The 18,690-nt window shown below is 43.3% G+C and overlaps 1 protein-coding gene across 2 annotated transcripts; it reads left to right on the top strand.

Annotated features, from left to right (window-relative positions):
- Window positions 1-4,590: 4,590 nt before the first annotated feature.
- CLN5 (CLN5 intracellular trafficking protein) lies at window positions 4,591-12,088 on the top strand. Of its 2 annotated transcripts, none has more exons than XM_052785947.1 (4): window positions 4,591-4,754; window positions 6,761-6,926; window positions 8,081-8,306; window positions 10,890-12,088. In XM_052785947.1, the coding sequence occupies exons 1-4, from the start codon at window positions 4,636-4,638 to the stop codon at window positions 11,399-11,401; spliced, it is 1,023 nt and encodes a 340-aa protein (XP_052641907.1). In that variant the 5' UTR covers window positions 4,591-4,635; the 3' UTR covers window positions 11,402-12,088. The 2 variants fall into 2 exon arrangements, with proteins under 2 accessions (XP_052641907.1, XP_052641908.1); XM_052785948.1 differs by lacking the exon at window positions 4,591-4,754 and adding an exon at window positions 5,589-5,619.
- Window positions 12,089-18,690: the final 6,602 nt, after the last annotated feature.

The raw sequence follows: 18,690 nt of genomic DNA, 5'->3' as shown, positions 1-18,690 counted from the left end.
CTGTGCCAGCTCCATAACTGCCCTGGCTCTGTTCCATGGTCTAGCTTCAACTTGCTCATGCCATGTCCCTGCCTTGGCTTTGTGACCTTGTCATGGTCCTCTGTGTCTGTCTTATGTCCATGTTTTCATCCCAGCTCATGACATGTTCTTGCCCTGGCTCTGTATCACCCTGAAGTAGCCCTGTGATGACTCTTCCTTAGCCTGGGCCCACAACAGCAAGTAGCCACAAGACCATTTCACAAGGAGTACACCTCTGAAGCCAGATCTTTGCAAGGTGAGAGGACACACCTTGATGGGAGAAGAAGCTGCTGTCAGAGCCCTGAGTGCACTAGTAGCCCTGTAATTAACCTGGCCAGCCTCAGCTGTGGCCTCCACCCACACACCCTCTGGCCATGAACCCATGGGCAACATGTGAACTTAGGCCTGGACATGGAGACTGTGCTGTAGGTATGCATGTCCAGTCCTGTTTCCTGTTGTCCTGACATACCGGCTGGTCTTCTTGCACAGACTGTGAACCTGTGCTGCAGGTAGCCTCATCTTCAGTCCTGCCTCCTGGATGGACCTGGGACACATATTATAGGTAGTCCTGGGCTTGACTCTACTTTGCTGTGTCTGGGGCTGTTGCTGGATCCAGCCACTACTACATACCTGTTCCCATTCAGAAACTTCAGGACTGCACTGTGGTCATTGAGGTCACTGCCCTTGCTTGCACTGTGGTCACCTCTGCTCCTGGCTCGTCCTCCCTTGCAAAGCAGCCCTACTCCTGCTGCTCCCTGACACCCCTAGAGCGAGCATAACTGACAAAAGGTGTTATCTGACTTCAGATAAATGTGTATTTGGAGTGGGGAAGAGAATTCACTGCTCTGCTATGTGGCAGCATCAGAGTTAGGGTGCCAGGGCACAGCGAGGGTTGGATGCTCCCCAAGGGGAGCTGAGCACAATAACAGGGCAAGTGGAGGCAGGTGTCCCAGCAGCCTGGCCCAGTCCCACCCTCCTTGAGCAAGGCGAGCAGGGCAGCTCTGGTGATAGCAGTGACATTCCCCCAAGAGTCCGATCACGAGGCAAGTCCATGGTGATGGAGCAGATCCAAGGTCAAGCTGGAATGACAGATGCATGGGTTGGGGTCTGCATCAATGGGGTATGGGGCTGGGCCCAGGCGTGGCTGCAGTGTAACTCAGGTGGGAGGCAAGAGCCTCAGCTTAAAAGCAGCTGCCCAGGAAAGGAGCAGGGAGCCCCTGCTGAGGTGTCTCAGCAGAGCTGTTTGGGAGAGCCTAGGCAGGAGCCGTTTCTGGCTTTCTTCACAACAGTTCTTATCAGACCTTGAGAAACCAGCTACACACCCTGAAGGGGTAAGTGTGCCCTGGGCTTTGGCATACTGTCCCCTTCAGGCTCCAACTGGTTGAATTGCAGCTCTGTCCTGGACCCCAGCCATTTTCCTACTGCTCAGGATTTGAGAAAGGTATTTTCTCTAGTGGAAATCCTGCTCTGAAGGGCCTTAGTTGCCTAACAACAGATTGTCAGATTAGCTTCAGTTTGACTTGGGTAGCTCTCTGTATTTCACAGACTGCATCCAGTTGACTCATCAATTCACTTATCCCTACCCTGCAGCAGATCTCAGAGTCACTCTTAGCTTAAAACTCATGATGAACTTCATCTGCATCCTTATCCCAGCCCTCATCCTATCTCTCAGGCTTCAGCAGAGCCCCTATGGAATTCCAGCTTGGAAAGAAATCATTTCCCTCACTTGCCCCCTAAGCTGCCAGACAAATCAGGGGCTGCCCTGCAGTCCCAAATGCCCACTGAACTGCACATCTGTCCTGAGCACAGCCCTCATCCTAGCTCTCAGGGTTGAGGAGGACCTGAGGGGAACCCTTAGCCCTACCGTACACAGTCACAAAGCCCAGCCATTCTCCTTTCTTCTAAAAAAGACATGGCATCTGACTTTCTCCCACCCCAACACACAGTTCAGATTGCATTTCAGGCTATGTAGCAGAGTATAGGTGCAGAGGAGTCCTGTATCTGGCTCCTTTTCTCAAGATGTCTGGCTTCAATATGAGTTCAGGTAACATTTATATTTTTCAGTGTGCATCCAGCTGACTCAATAGCTAACGTATGCCAGCGTGAGTATAAAAAAACCCCGCGAGCAGCAAAACTGCCAGTTATGTAGTTTTGTCTACTGTGTTCCATATATAACTGTAAATTTCTTACGGAATGGCATATTGCCAGTATATAGGCTGGCAGATGTGCACCTGAAGATGTAAGCACCATCCAGAGAAGCTCATTTTTGTGAGATAAGAGCTGTTACTTCAGGTTCAACAGCCTCTTTGCTGTGACTATTACAGTGTGATGACTCATGTAGATGTTCAAAACAAAACTAGCTGTTCAAACCCACAACTTTTGGCTGCTGCAGCAGGGTTTATTTTCCCCTTTCTCTCTGTTCCTTCCATCCTGTTGCTGTCAAGGGCAGAGATGGAGAAGGTACTGTTTTATAATGGGAAATTGCCGAGAGTCTTCTTCATTGTTTCAGGAAAATGTTTTGGTTTTCACTAATCAAAAGAAAATACTCTGGGAAATGAGAAAAATTTAGGAATCCTTTCAACTCCAGAAGCTGATCTTTGTAGCCAGTCTCAATCTGTCCTCTAAGCCTGCTAGTGGACAAAGATGCAGATCAGCTCTGTGGGTTTATAAAGGGCACTTTGACATGTTTCTGGGTAATAAACGAGACATCTGCCGACTCAGAAATTGCTGACGTGAGCTTTTTAGCTCCAGTATTTTTATTCACAAATTTATTAGTCATTTATTTTCTATGTTAAAATATGGTTCACAACATAACTTAGGTCATATGAGAAGAAAAAACAGTACTGTGCTGCAAGAGACTCCTACAGGATGCAATGAAGTAAGATACAAAAATGCTACTAAAATGAAGAAAAAAAAAAACCCAAAACAATAGCTTTGCCATCTTAGTCGTTTGACCTGACACCTTCAGCAACCACAGCAGTGCCTGAATGGAGACTTAATAGAGCCAGGACTAAGAACCAGTTCATACTGTATTTCTAGTTTGACTAACAAGCAGTTACAGCACCTTAATTATGTCATTTCACTTCCCTGCATCCTGGTTTCATAGAAGGGATAAATTATGCTTCCCGTATTTCATAAAGCACTTCCCGATTTACACATCAAAATATCTAAAACTAGGAATTATGGCTATATTCCATACAAACACATACCTTTTTGAACAGATGAAAGAGCTGGCATCTTGTACTACACTCAAGCTAGGAAACACATATGAGTAATAGGACACTTTATTTTATAAAGAACAAAACCAGAGCTTTACTTTAAAGTAGACACAACATGCATGAGATTAAAATGAAATACAGAAATATAGGTGTGTATAGATTATGTATACACACATGAAATTAATGTATTGTGCTGAATGGCATGGATTTTGAAGATAAGCAGTATAGAATCAGACAGCAATGAAGTGAGAGACAGAAATGTTGCTGAAATTAAATATTTTAATAGCTGAGCCATCTTACGGTTTTCTGAACACCTTTAGTACCTCCAGCATTACTGAAACTGATATTCAGCAGCCTATCCTGCATTTTTATGTAGGATGCAGGGTTTTCCACCTCGTTTTGTTTGGGTATAGCCTAGCATAGTGCTGACTAGAGAACTGGTTGTTCTTTAGGGGCTCATATGCAATGAGCAGGGATATTTGGCTCCCGATAGTCAAAAGTTCACAGCACAATTATTTACCCACTGAACAGCACACACCAGCGCTTTCACTGCTGATGCCAACTACCAAACTTAGCCTCCTGGACTCTGATGCCAGCATAGCCGGTTTTGAACTCTACAGAGCTAGAAAAAGCTGCGTTTGCTGCAGGGATCCTCCCAGCCAACCTGTCCTCTCTGTTTCTCTTAGCCAGAGTTCATCTTAAAGATAGTTCTCGCTATTGTCATAAAAATGAGAGAATAAACCGCTATAATCCCAGCAATGTAACTTGTTACAACCTGAGTAAGTGTTCTGAAATGGGTGACGGGTACGCAAACAATTTAGCTTGAAGCCCTGAAAGGCTTCAGACAAGACTTCTGGGCAGCCAGAAGAGGCTCAGGGCTATGCCGTTTACCACAGCAGAAGCCCTTCTGCCATTTGGTGAGGCCTCACCTCATCGTGCCGGGTCCAGACCCAGAAGTCATCCCTCTCGGTGGATTCTGGTCGTAAGGATGGGCATTGGATATGCGTTTTAAAGTGGCTCCGAAGCAATGCTTGAAACAGCATACCGGGCTGCTGACAAGGACTTCGGCTACATTAAAAGAATGCGTAGCTGTCCGGGTCTCCAGAAAACTGAAACCGTAGTTCAGTCAGGTGACGTCTTTAAGGGACGATTCAGCACACGGCTGGTGTTCCTCAGGAGGAGGACGAAAAACCCGCGTTTGCTCAGGACCCTGCATGTAGCTCGCTGCCCGCCTCACGCCCTCCAGCGCGGGCCCTCGGCGGGCACCGCCGGCCGCCCCGGGCCCTGTGGGCGGGCGCAGGGGCGGCCTCCTTCCCGCCCAGCCCGCCTCAGCCCCGCCGCTTCCCCTGCCCGCCCGCAGCACCGGGGCTCGGCTCGCAGCCCCGCAGGCCGCGCCGCCATGGGCGCCGCCCGCTACTGCCGGCGGCGGCTGCTGCTGCTGCTGCTGGCGGCGGCTTGGGGGCCGTGTTTCTCGGGGGAGCTTCGCTCCCCGCAGCGGCGGTGGCCGGTGCCTTACAGGTGAGTGAGGCGGCGGGGGCCCGGCGGCCGGAGCGGGGGAGAGAGGCGCGTCCTCGCGGCCGCCCGGCACCGTCTCCCGGTCGGCCGGCCCGGCTGCCTGCGCCTAACCGCCCCCCTCCTCCTCCTCGGCCCGCCAGCTTTCCGTTTGTTTATTTAAGTTTTAGACTAACTAGGCCATGAGTAGTTTCCCCTTTTTTAATCACGGGGGTGTTTGTCATTTATACGGTATGTAGTGTGTTCAGCTCACAAGCATAAGGGAACGGGTGCCCCGTCCCTGGCCTAGAGCTGCGCTGGCTCTGGCGGCAGCGGGATTGCTGCCCCCGGGAACGGCAGCCCTTGCTTTGAAGATGGTCCTTTCATTCCTATTCTAGCAAAAAGTTGTGATGAGGAAGCCTGGCTACGATTTATTTTATTTTTAAAATTTAAGTTTGCTTCATACTTCGGTTCATGATAAGTGAAATGGTATAAAATCCCCTTCGCGGCTCTGGAGCTGTCTTAGCTCCAGGAGGAGACCTGGTGGTGTTGGGGAAAGCAGAACAGTGCATGTTCCGCATTCTGCTGAAGCGAGTCGCTACGGCTTTGGTTATGCTGAGGAAATAACCCTCTTCAGGAGAAGGGCTACGCTTGCATGTGTATTTTGTGTGAGCTTCCTGTTTGTAAAGGGAGGCATTATAGTTTAGCTGCTATCTAATGCACGCCTGAAGTTTTGAAATCCTGTTGCGTAATTCCTATCAGTTAAATTTCTATCAGGTGATGCCAGAAGGCGCAGATCTTGCAGTCACGAGGCATTCGGGTTTTCCAGCAAGTTCAGTAGTTGAAAGGCTGGGTCTCGGGATGGTCAAAATTGGAGTATGAGCCTGTCAGTGTGAGACACTCAGAAATGTGGTATTTTAATGCTTCTTAACATGCTTGTTACCTTCTTGTCAGATGCAAGGTGCAGTGGGAGGGGAAATTGAAAATGTTAGGTGCGCAGTTTAGAAACAGGACTTAAATGTGTGTCTGGCATAAGTCTTTGGTGGTTGTTTTTTTTCTTTTTCTTTCTTTCTTTCTTTCTTTTTTTTTTTTATTCTTTTTTTCCCCTGGACAAAATAAAGGCAGACATGCTAAAGTACCCAGCAAGCTTGGAGAAGAAGTCCAAAATCAGTGGTGTTTCAGCAGGGCTACTGGACTATGGCTCAGGAAGTCCTGTGTCCTTGAGTCATCTCATGGCTGGGGTATTTGTGCCATTCAGTAGCCCTGGGCAACTGAGTGTGTTAGACTTTCAGGCTGTGCTCTGGGCAACCTGTGTAGCCAAATCTGCCTTGGTAACAGGAATATAGGAACCTTGTTTTAAGTGAAATACAGTGAGTGAATCTGAAGGAAATTGGGAAAGGAAGACTTGTCAGAAAGGTTTTTTGCTGTTCGTATATAGTGTGGTTTGTAAGTGGATTCGGTTTTCAGTTTTTGAGTTTTAATAGGAATGATGAATGAAAACAGTGATCCTAGCTAGATTCTTAGGCCTCTTTATCTAAATTAGCATAGAGGAATAGAATATTTCTGATATTGGCAATATTCTAGAGTAAAAATAGCTCCATCTGGGGAGCTCTTAGTGTAGAATAGTTTCCCAGAGCAAACTGGTCAATCCCTGTGTAGACAAACTGTTAGGAGAGTCTTCTGAGGCACGTCTCAAACTGTCCTCTACCCAGCATCTATGTGTCTCTGATTTTGTGAATACAAGTCCCCTTTTGTAATCTGCATCATTTCCACTCCTTCGCTATCAGTACTGTGTACAGTGTGACTTGCATTCATGAGTCTTAAGTCCTTAAGTCCTGTTTCTGCAGACATGCACCTCAGTAGCTTTACAAACTTGTGTACTCCAAGTGTTACAGCATCTGGATCACAGAATATGTCTTTGGGGGTGGCTGGACTCTTGACCTCTTCCGCTCAGCCCTTAGGAAGCCATGAGACAGTTACTCCGGCCATGAAGCTGTGCTTATCATTCTGTGTGCTTCTTTTTCTCAACACAGGCGCTTTGATTACCGTCCAAAAACTGATCCTTACTGCCAAGCTCGTTACACCTTCTGTCCCACTGGCTCTGCCATTCCAGTTATGAAAGAGGAGGATGTCATTGAAGTGTATCGATTACAGGCTCCAGTATGGGAATTCAAATATGGAGACCTACTGGGACATTTGGTAAAGTGATGTTTTTGTTTAACAAAGTTATAGTGGCAAACTCAGCTGAATTCAACAGCAGGTGTCAAGAATGGGAGCTGTAAGGTTGTATGGAAGAGTATTGGAGCACACAAGCTAGGCTATTTATAGGAAAGATACCCAAAGAGCAGTAAGTTTCAAACAGAAGTTACAGAACTTAGCTCGGCTAAAGAAAAGGGTATGACCAGCACTGTTAGTGGGTTTGAATGTGTTCCCCCCCAGAGCTGCATATTGGGAGTGTTTTGTATACACACCCCATTACGTTTTGGGTGTCTTTTTTTTCCTGCACTAGCACTGCATCAGGAAAATACATTTATTTGTCCCCTTAAATCAGATTAAATGCTTGCTTAATGTATTAACTTTTCTGTTGTTAAAAACTTACATATTTGCATGAACATGGACATCTGTCAGGAGTGGACGGCTAGCTGGTCAGAACGGTGGATCATGGGGAGTTGGTTGCTTTTATGGTTCTTTCTTCAATGTTATGATCACTATTGAATTAAAGTCTCCATTCATAGAGTCATGCAAATATGAAAGAATCTAAACTTTAGTAATATTTATAGCTATAGCAGTAGCATAATTAAGCTTCAAAGCATGATCTCTAACAAATAAAGAAATACTAGTGAACATGAAATAGCAACATAAAACCAAGCACAGAGTCGAAAATAGAAATAGCTTCAAATATCGTTATCTCAGTTGTTAAACTAAGGCTGAATTTATGTATTATTTACTATAAAGCTTTTAAAAGAAATATTTATCTCATTCCTTTTAAGATCTGGTTTTGGTAACTCAGTTCTGCTCTTTATTTCTTTGATACCCCTGTGAGGTTAAGGATTGAACAGTAAGCTTGAGTTTTGATGATGAGCTCCCACTAAGTATCTGCCTCCAAATAACAGAATTTACAGTGGATGGATGGACAACCACTGAGACAGTGTGACTGTGACAAAAGTATGTGTGTGATACAATATAGTATGTTGTGCATCGATGCTACTGAATCCAAGATGTTAGAGGAGCCCCTTCCCCTCTTCTCACCCTGTTACACAACAGCTCCCAAGCATTGCATTTTCTGTACAGGTCAAGCTGAAGTTGGTTTTATGTTAAAGTTTGGGGGTTTTGGTTGTTATTTTCTTTTCCAGAAAATTATGCATGATGCTGTGGGTTTCAAGAGCTCTCTAACGGGCAAAAACTACACAATGGAGTGGTATGAGCTCTTCCAACTTGGGAACTGCACATTTCCACATCTCCGGCCTGGCATGGATGCACCATTCTGGTGTAACCAGGGAGCTGCCTGCTTTTATGAAGGAATAGATGATGCACACTGGAAGGAAAATGGAACTTTAGTTCTTGTGACCACAATATCAGGTAGATTTCAAATGCTTTGGATAGTGCTAATATCATAAAATATAGTCAGCCTTGTCTTCGTGTCAAGCAGTATCTTTTAATTTATGTTTTGTAGGTTATTCACAATGTTAGTCATTGATGCTAATTTCAAACTGAAATACTATCTCTGCACTCTCTTTAATACAGAAAGCGGTATGAGGCTGCTGCTTTTTGAGCAACGCACACTGAAGAGTTGTTAAATGAGAGTCATTTGGTGTTGCTGTACAAAAACACTTGAGTCTCTTGAGTGTAAAAATAGCAAAACAGCTTATACAGAACCATTATGGACTCTTTTCACGTGGCTTCACCAAAACAAAACCTTCTATTGTGAAGTGGCAGATGACTGCTGAGATGATAGAAAAACTGGTGAAAATGTATACATTACTGAGCAAACAAATAAGGCTTTTTTAGAAATAGTCTCAAAAATATAAAAAATATTAATCTCTATTTCCATCTCCCCCATTATGTGTCATAAAAACTGCGCAAATGTCCCCAGTAATAGGTCTCTGTCATATGTTGTAGAACAAAACCAGGATTTACACCTCTATGTGGATGATCACCAGAATAGCTTCCTGGTATATACTGAGCACTGAAATCCTAAAATAAAAAGGTCATTTAAATAAATCTGGTTGATCACTGTAGTAATACAGTGAATGACTTACGAACAAAGTCCACTGAGGACTTGGAGAGTTGCATTTTGTGTGACCAAAACCACTTACTCTCTGAAGTTAGTGGAGTGTACAAGGCACAGTGGAGAGTCACATTACAGCTAGTGTGATGTGGTGCTTTATGTTTGCCTGCTTCCACCTTTAGTAGCTTTGCTAGACTTAGTCTCTAGACAATCTATCCAGTGCTGCTAAGACATTCTAGGCTGTTCTTTAAGCAATTAAATAAGCGGAGCTGCTTTCCTGTGAGTTTGTAGCTCATAACTTAAATCTTTGATGCCTGATATCAGAGAGCAGGCAAAAAGCATCCCATCTCATGGGAGAGGACTTTAATGTATGAAACAGCTGGACCCTCTTTGCCCTTGTGAGATCCTATAGAGCTGTTTGTCAGCAGTGTCAGAGACCGCAGTGAAGCAATCTCATTTTCTTTTAAAGCCCATTGGCCAGGTTAGTGTTATTTAGGGGTATGTTTCTTCTGTGAAAATATGGCAGGAATATCCAAAGTCTGATTTTTGATTGTCTAGGCATTTTCCAACAGATTATCATGGAGCCATGCATTAACCTGTAATACTTTTGTTTAATTTAAGATGTTAAGGCGAGAACTTCATTAAGTCCATCCTGGTCTTGTTAGTAGCTTGCACACATGCCTTACCTTAGAGTTAAGTGTGAGATGTGTTTACTCTCTGATGAAGAGCAAAGCCGGCAGTCTGACCTTTGCATCTTGTTTTGGGGGGATATGTGTGGCATGCAGTGCTCTTCACTGGTCTTGACAAATGCAACATTGCAGCGAATTCAGACTTAATGCAAGAGTCTGGCTGTTGCGTGCAGGGCAGTGTTAGTGACACAGATCTGTCTGGTGTCTGCCACCTCTGAACTGCGAGGTAACTGCTGCCAGTCTCTTGGCTTGCAAGTTTTGCCTATCTTTCAGCAGCTACCAAGCACAGTTACTGTACCCACAGCAGTAACACTTGCAGCTAAAGAGAGATCATGGCTTGGAACACCATCACAATTGCAATCTGTTGTCTGACTGTGTCTTCTGATGTATCGCACAAGAAGAATCTGCAAAATTTGGTCATGCTGTGAGTGTGAGGTGCTAGATGGATTTGAGTCATAGATGGTTGTACCTTGTGCTGTGACTGAGGAAAGAGAGGGCATGAAGGGCTAGGCTGACTTGCAGTGCTAGGACTACAGGAAAAACAAATGAAAGATTAGTCCTGTGCTTCAGCTCTATTTTGGGGCAGCAGATGCATCAAATGAAAGGAGCTACCGGGGGGATGAGCTGAGTTAAAGATGTCTTCCTCATTCCAGCTGTGAAATCACCAAAACACTCCAAATGTATTCTAAATAAAAAAATAACCCACAAGGTCTTTAAGTTTACTGGTCTTCACATCCAATTCACATTGTTTAGCCTAGCAGCTGCTCAGCCAGCAAAGCTGAACTAGAAAAGCAGGGTGGCTCAGTCTAAGGTTTTTTTTGTGGAGAGACATGAAAACTTCTGCCCTGAATTGCTGAATTTAGTTAAAACTTGAGGAAGTGCAGAAACACCTGTTGCACTGGTGAGCACTTTGTCAGGATCTCTTCTGGATTGTACTACCTGCCCTGTTTGTCTACATGGATAAAACAAAGTGTCATGGTTCTCTGACATTTGGATGTTCTGGCATAGTAGCAGGAAATGGGGCAGAAAAAGGAATTACAGTTTAAATAACTTACCCCACTGAATAAACTATATTTACATGTATCACTTCTCCCTCCAACCCAAGCCTTGTGTCTTTGTATGGTTAGGTAATATTGTAGGTAAACTTTTGCAGGGAAGGGAGGTGAACCTTGAAATAGATGGAAACTATTTTGAGTCACGTATTTGTTACCTTGTCTCTGTAATACTTACTTTCATCTCTTACAGGAACCATGTTTAACGAAATGGCAAAATGGGTAAAATACGACAATGAGACTGGCATTTACTATGAGACCTGGACAGTTCAAGCAAGTCCCGACAAACAGTCAACAGTATGGTTTGACTCTTATGAATGCTCTAAATTCATACTGAGAACATACCAGAAGCTAGCTGACTTAGGAGCTGTATTTAAGAAGATACAAACAAACTATACGAGCATAATTTTATTCAGTGGAGAACCTATTTATTTGGGAAATGAAACATCTATTTTTGGACCACTAGGAAACCGGACATTGGCAGCAGCTATAAGAGACTTCTACTATCCATTCAAACCTCATCGGACAGTTGGAGAGTTTTTTGTGGATCTTTTAAAAATAATTGATCGTGTCATCTTGAATCATCAGTTTTACCTCTTCTATAACTTGGAATACTGGTTTTTACCTATGAAGTTCCCTTATCTCAAAATAATTTATGAAGAGGTCCCTTTACCTATTGGAAGCAAAACATCCTTTGGTGTATAATTGCTTACCGAAGAACTGAACTTGCCCTTATGTCAGAATATCCTTAAGGATTTTGGCGCTCTACCATGATGGTATTGAAGTGTTGTATGTTTCACTGCCAACTGTGAAAGTTGTGTTGGGAAGGGTTTGCTCAACCACATGAAAGACTATGCCTTTTTTTCTTGTTACCTGTATAACACATTCATGAACGCTTCAGCATCTCTGACTTGGCCAGCTTCTGTGTAATCATGGACACCTGCTGCCCGAAGGTAGGCTGATGTGGCTCCTCTTGGCTAAACTCTGCAGTGCCAGAGGGTGAGTGGGAGGCAGCCTGCCTGCTCTGGTCTCAGGCACTCTCCACATACATGGCCATGTGGCGACAGATAGCACCTGGCCACCAGCAGAGATGGGACACAAGCGTTACAAGGACCTTCTGGTCTGACCAGCTTGGCTAATCCTTATGTTGGAGCTAACAAACCTGAGTGCCTAGATGTGCCCAGTTCCCTCAACATGTGCCTTAGATTGGTCTGTATTTCTTTGGTTTGTACAACTGGGACCTATGAACTGTTCTCTGGTTCATGACATCACAGGCATTCAGTGTGGTGGGAAGGGGCAGTGAATCTGTTAGAAGATGGCATGGGTGGTATCTTTTCACCACTTCGCTTCCTTCACCTGTACTGTAAACATAATACATATGGCTCTTCCTAAGATTTGTGTGTGTTTTCTAGCACAGATAGAAGGCAAACACCCTGTTTTGATGTCAACTTTGGTGCATAACTAACAACTGCAGTGTTCTAGCAGTCTCCTGTCTTAAAGTCTACTTGAGGCTTCAAATAGGTCAGTTTCATAGAAGTCATGTTTATATTCCTTTTAAATTTCTTTAAAAAGCATAGAATCTTTAATGTGAAAGAAGCAATCACAGTTTGGGTGTCAAAGTTGCAATTAAAAATCTGCACTTGTCACAGGTTTGCCTGTAAAAAGCGATTGCAGCCTCTTACTGGCAGTGATGCTTGCAGTCATGGTGCTGTGCCAGCTGCGATGTCCTTGAGTCCTGTTCCAGGCTATGCCTAGAGTGGCTTGGCAATTAGTTCCCTTTAAACCCAATGGACCAAAGCCAAGGGAACACCGGCTTTCTGGAGACCAGTGAGGTGCCTATACACAAAAAATACACCTGCAGCAGCAAAATCATCTCCAAGTGTACACTGCTCACTTTGTTGTTTTTTTTTTTAAACTAGTTGCAGAATGAGTAGCACTCCCGCAGAGGTTATTACTGCATCATGGCTAAGCAATAACACAGGAACCCAACTCTGCAGTTTCATTTGGTTTGAGCCAAGTTAATAGCCTGCTGCGGCCAAAGAGGGGAGTACACGGTGCAAGTACACAGTGATTTGATTCAAATCATAAGAATGGCAGAATATTAACCTTCTATTAAAAAGTCACGAAAATTAATTAGTTGAATTGCATTATCATGTAATGGGATGAGCGTGAGAGCTAGTGTGAGAGGAATGAGGTGATGAGAGCACCTCTGTTCTGCAGGGAAAAGCTGCTAATTAGTTGAACTGCTACATGAAACTTCATCTTCTGCCTCAACTTGAAAGGCTGACTCTTTGCAGCCAAAGTCAGTAGCCCTTGCTTTAACCAGCTGAGCTTCAGATTCTTTAGATTACCCAAGAAGGTAATCCAGGAGGCACTAGGGAAGATAAAGGGGTGCAGCAAGCCTGTCTACAGAAGGTATGTTCTTGTTGATGAATGGTTTTATGACTTTGAAACCCTCAACATTGTTGACCCCACATTTATCTTCTCAGGAAAAAGCCTCAACCTCAAAACCAGTGTCTAAAGCTCTGAAGGGGGAAATAGGGTCATGGAACCAAACCAGTAGAAGCCCCAAAAGCTGCTGCTTTAGTGTTTGCTAAAAAGCTTGTAGCATTGATGCACGTAGAGACCTTTCAGAGCCCGTGGTGGGGTAAGTTATGCTCCCTCATAGTAGAGCAAGTTTCTGCTCAGCCTGACATTGCTGTTCGTTCACTGTACAGTAATTCCTTGTCTTCATGTGGGACGCAGGGAGCCTGCACACCAAAGTCATTCTTTTCTCCTAATAGTTTCCCCTAATAAGTATTTTGTGATGCATAGAAGAGCCTTGCAGAACTGGAAATGCCAAATCCAGGAATACACAGCTAATGGTAGCTGAATCCCACATATCAAAGCTGCCTTGTGCAACTCCTAACAAAAAGATGGGTGTTTGTGGACCATTAATACTTAAAGAGATTATACAACAGCTTGACACAGCTGATGTTGCAGAGGTAAAACCTTCATGATTATTAAAGAACTTCATCAAAAATAGTAGATGTCTATATGAAAGAAGTAATCACTTTTCAAATGTAACTTCATGGTTCTGTCAGTACCAGTTTATAATATCCTGGGCTTTTTGTACCTAAATAACAGCCCTTCTCACTTTTTCTATTATTTCCTGTACAATCTGCTTAATTTAGCATGTTTAACTATAATACTCTGGATGGTACAGGGAGCTGCTTCAAGGAGAAACAGCTACATCCTAGCATGTATTAGTTGCAAGTTAGTTAGTTAGAGGACAGTAAATTAGCAGAAAAAAAAAAAAAAGATGAAGACAACTGGACGGGTACTGGTCAAGGATACTGCATCCCTTCCAGGCAGAAGCAGAAAGAAGCAGCTGTATCTGAGACAGAATCTGTGAGTGTATTCAGCAGTAGGTCACACTGACAATCATTTGATGATTCCCTTATGCAGCCACGTGTGTATGCAAGTCTGTTTCGCACTTTGAACTCTATCCTCAGTTTAAAGGTACTGATTATCAATGTAGGAGTTGCCCTTTTTTTAACATACATGAATTTCTTCTGAGGCCAGTATTTATTCCTTCTGGGCACAAGTGCTGGGGAGAGAGCCCCTCACTTTTTTTGCTTCTCTCAGTTTGGGAGTTTTTGTTCAGAACCTTAAAAGCCAACTGTTCAGACTGAATGCACAGCTGGGTGGAAATAAACCTCCACCAGCTCAAACTGCAATTCTGGAAGACGTGCAGTAGTTGAAGTTGACTAACTACTGCACCAGAAGTAGTTTCACTAGCACTTAGACTGAAGTTAGCAAGTGCAGTGCTCTGTTGTAGGCAGAATCCAGAATCCCTGAGTTAGGCATATCGTGTTAGATCCAAAAATAACACTGAGGTGATGAATAGGCTACTTCTGTGAAGTTTAGACAAGCCCAGAACAGATCCATAAAGATGACACTTTTGTCACTTAAAAAGCAAATGTTTGTGACATCCAACAGCTTCTGTACACCTGATGAGCTGTTGCTGTTTGTGCCTGAAAAACCACCTATTTAGCTCAGGCAGTTGAGGTGGATGTCTTCCTGCTGAAAGTCACACAGGGGAGCAGGTATAATAGGATCACACCTAACATTTCACTCACAACCAGCTGGTATTAGCACTTACTTGCCTGACAGTAGGAACCAGGGGACTGTCCTAATTGCTGGGCTCAAGGATAAGCTCCTGCTTTCTCATTTACCTGTCTCCAGTGAATGTGTCATTGAGTCATTACTCATGCTTTGCATACAGGAGTTACTGGTCACTTCTTAGACTGTGCCTGGTTCTGCTCCCTGCTTTTATACATGTTGCAGTTAAGAGTAAAAATATGCGATCATTCTGTAATACAAAAATTTCAATGTCTGCACAGCGGTCTGGTGCAAAACTGCTCAGCTTTTATACCACTGAGCTGCTTGGGGTTGTAACCCACACTTCACTCCAGGAGGGTTCTCAAGCAAGGGAGTTCCTGACTTGTCATACATCAAGGTCAAATAGACCATGCAGCTCCTGTTCCCTGAAGGACCATGCAATGAAAATAGCTGGTACAAATGCTTTCTGCCTTCCCCCTCACAGATGTCCTGGATTAGGAGAGCTGCTGCCTTCAGTACCATAACTGAGGATGGTGTCAGTGATGCTGAGGTTCTTCTGGTTTTTAAGTCACCACAACTCACAACTAGGGAATAACTTGAAAAGCAGAGCAGGCTTCCGCTCTTCCACTTACAGCAGAGTCTAAATTGTAAGTCTAAAGCATAAAAACCCCCACCATCAGGTGCTGATTGCAAATTAGCAAAATTAGATAGTAAAAATAGACCTTACCAGCCATCCAGAGAATATCCTCTTTTCAGTCTAGGGAACACTAATAGAAAGAAAAGAATCATCTCCCATGCCACATCACACTTAAAATTTAGTATTAGTGGTAGACTCAGTCTGTGGGGTTCTGTGATTAAAAACTATTATGAATGAGACTCCTGCAAGGAATTTTCCAGCTGATACTATACCATCTAATTTAATGCTGCAGGCCGTGGGAGAAGGGACTGTTCTAAAGCCTGCCTCTTTCCCACAACATTAAGGGTGTTACAGAGTGCAGGGAATAGCTTTTGGGTGCCTGAGCCTCTGAGGGAAGAAAGGAGCCAGCGGTCAGGTAGGTCTGCAGGACTTCCAGCCCAGATACTCTGTTACTGTCGGAGATTTCAGCAACAGAATTAGGAAATCAACCCTTTTCCTCCCAAACTCAAGCCTTTGTTTGGGGGAGGGTTCAAGGGTGGCATTTTATCTCTTAAATCTTTCTCCTTGGGGATGATGCTGGTATGATGCTACATCCACCAAAGTTCTTGCCTTACTAATGTTTAAATCAGGTTTTGAGATCCAGGCTGCTTGATTGCCAGTTCATTGATTTAAGTGTGCATTGCACATTTCTTTATCTTACATCCATAAATGACCATACAACAGATAAGGATGGTTATCTTAACTACAAGGAATCACAAGAATCTTTCTCCTTACTCATATAACAAATCATGACAGCTGATCTTTGTGCAAGATCATCCTAAAATGGGAAACTATGAGTTTTCTGTCATCCTGCAAGTCTAGGAGGAACAGATACTTTCCTCTGAAAGGTCCAAAGCTGTCCCAGTTCCTCAGCATTTTGTGAGAAAATGCCATCTTACAAAAGCACAGGTGCAAGACAAAGCAGACAGCACACCACAGTCTCTGTTTCAAAGCACATGAACTACAACAGCCAGCAGCGGATGTGATCCTATAAGAAAAACCTAACAAAAAGGATAAAAGATGAACATCCGGAACATCTAAGGTTAATTGTGGTTTCACTGTCCTAGTTTTGATACTATTAAACTTTAATCATATCTCCAAGGAACTTGTTTCTACAGCACCTGTATTTTAGGAAAATGAATTTACAGTTTGTAGTCCGAACTACAGACACTGAAGTTCTGAGTCCCTTTAAGATTTCACAGATTTCCTCATTAATCAATGCTCCAGTTTTAGATACAGCAGCGACACTTATTTTTACCATTCCATGTGCAACCAACTAGACCAGCCAGAGATGAAGACAGATCTCTCTAAAGTCATGTAACAAAGTTTAGGTTTTAGTCAGGCCTACACTCCAAATATAAAGAGGCCCAGTTGACCCCTGCTTTAAATTCACAGGGAATTGATTTGGCACACATCAAAATTTTAACAATTGGAATAGATATAGCTGATCTATACCTATGTAGTTAGATCAGTTTGCATAGTATTAGTGAAAGTTTCTGACTTAAAAATCCCTAAAAAACTCACTTAAGTTCACAAGTTTGTAGCTTTAGGTAAATTGCAGGAGTTAGTTAATGTAAACAGCTGCTCTTCAATCACTCACCTTTTCACTTTTAATACAACATCTCATGGTAAACTAGCATTAAAGGTCAGGATCACCCCAGCTGTTTGGCATCAACAGCTTTCAAGGGTAATTTTATATAAAAAAAAAATGAAGTGATGTAGCACTTGTGTACAGAGGTAAGATTTGTGACTGCACACATTAACAACTCCTACCCAAAACTGGACAACCAAGCCAATGCTGGATTATCCTCTTCTGAAAACTGAAGAAATAAAGGTGAACCCAGGGAAAATTATTTTATACAGCTGTAAGACACCCATGTTCATGCTTCTAGTGAACTTCATGACAGTCTGTGGTACTCTTGTCACTACTTGTGTCATGGATTTTTATTTATTATTATTCATTTGTTCCAACATGTGTAGAAGGCAAAATAAGAATTTTACAAGATTCGCTAAAAAGGAGCATTGTAGCTTTTCCTGAAGCTACTTAGAATATAGGCTTGCCTGGGAAGTTTGTTTTATAGCTGGACTATTTGAGCCAAGGATGCTGTAATTGGTTTGATGTATAAAAACTGCTGACCTTCAGTGGAAGAGAGAGACAACTGCTTTCAAGTGGTTTTCTTATCCTTGAACATTTTGATAACTGTTACGACCCTGTGTCGCATCTGTGAAGGACTTTTTGAAGTCTGTGCAACAAAACAGAGACCTTCTCAGAAAAGGCCAGCCAGTTACCTTGCTGGGGAAGCAGTTCCACTACAACTAAGCATAAAGCCTTCAGCTGCTAACATGTTCCCCACCTCAGGATCTGATGGAGGTCTCTCTGCGAGAAGCTGAACGCTGGGCTTCAAAGATACGAATTCCAGAAGTGAGGGAACTCAGATATTTAGGCTGTGTCTCGCCTTTCAGTTATTCCTACTACCACAGCAGTATGCAACAGACCAGCTTGCCTTGCCAACAGCAGGACACCAGCAGTCAAGGTCCAAAGAGGTTTTAGCTGTGTTACTAATGAGATTACTTCACACATTAATTTAGTGAAAACATGTCCTCTTCCCCACATCAGTAGTGTTACTCCACCTTTATCATGCAGGCAATTCCAAAAGTCAGAATATAAAAAACACTGAGCTTTTTTACTTTTACGGACTAAATATATTGACACCTTTTATACAAATAAAAGCAAATTATAGTATTACATTAATTTAACAAATTCTAATACAAAACCTGCGTATTTCATAAAATGTGATTTTTAAACCAAAGCTCTACAGAAACATACAACTCCCCTACAAAGATGTCCAGTCTGCCGAGCAATGTTTGCTCAAAATATAGTTATGAACTTAAATGCGCTTGTAAGTGTATTACACTTGAACTATATGTCTGGATAAACATTACTGAACTCAGAAATGAAGAAAATCTACTGATTACCAGAACTAGCTGTACAGCCCAAATGAGAAGCAGCCACCAGCTACGTTCAGTACAGCCCACAGCGGGGGTGGCTTTGCCTTGCTGGTGGCTGACCACACCTCAAACACACTCAGCAGTCACGGGAATACTTTAGTGTTACCAATCAATAATGTAAAAGAGAAAATAACATAACTGTTGGCAGTAAGAAATGAAGTCACAAGCCACATCCAGAACACAGGCAATACATTGCCTACACCAC

The sequence above is a fragment of the Harpia harpyja genome, chromosome 4 (genome assembly GCF_026419915.1).
Source record: "Harpia harpyja isolate bHarHar1 chromosome 4, bHarHar1 primary haplotype, whole genome shotgun sequence".
Taxonomy (NCBI): domain Eukaryota; kingdom Metazoa; phylum Chordata; class Aves; order Accipitriformes; family Accipitridae; genus Harpia; species Harpia harpyja.
The sequence above is the reverse complement of the archived record's forward strand: the minus strand, read 5'-3'. Positions and strand labels throughout refer to the sequence as shown.

Coding starts and splice junctions, on each gene's coding strand:
- CLN5 (XM_052785947.1), top strand. CDS start 4,636: ATGGGCGCCGCCCGCTACTGCCGGCGGCGGCTGCTGCTGCTGCTGCTG. Junction 6,927..8,080: donor GAGACCTACTGGGACATTTG/GTAAAGTGATGT, acceptor TTTCTTTTCCAG/AAAATTATGCATGATGCTGT. Junction 8,307..10,889: donor TCTTGTGACCACAATATCAG/GTAGATTTCAAA, acceptor CATCTCTTACAG/GAACCATGTTTAACGAAATG.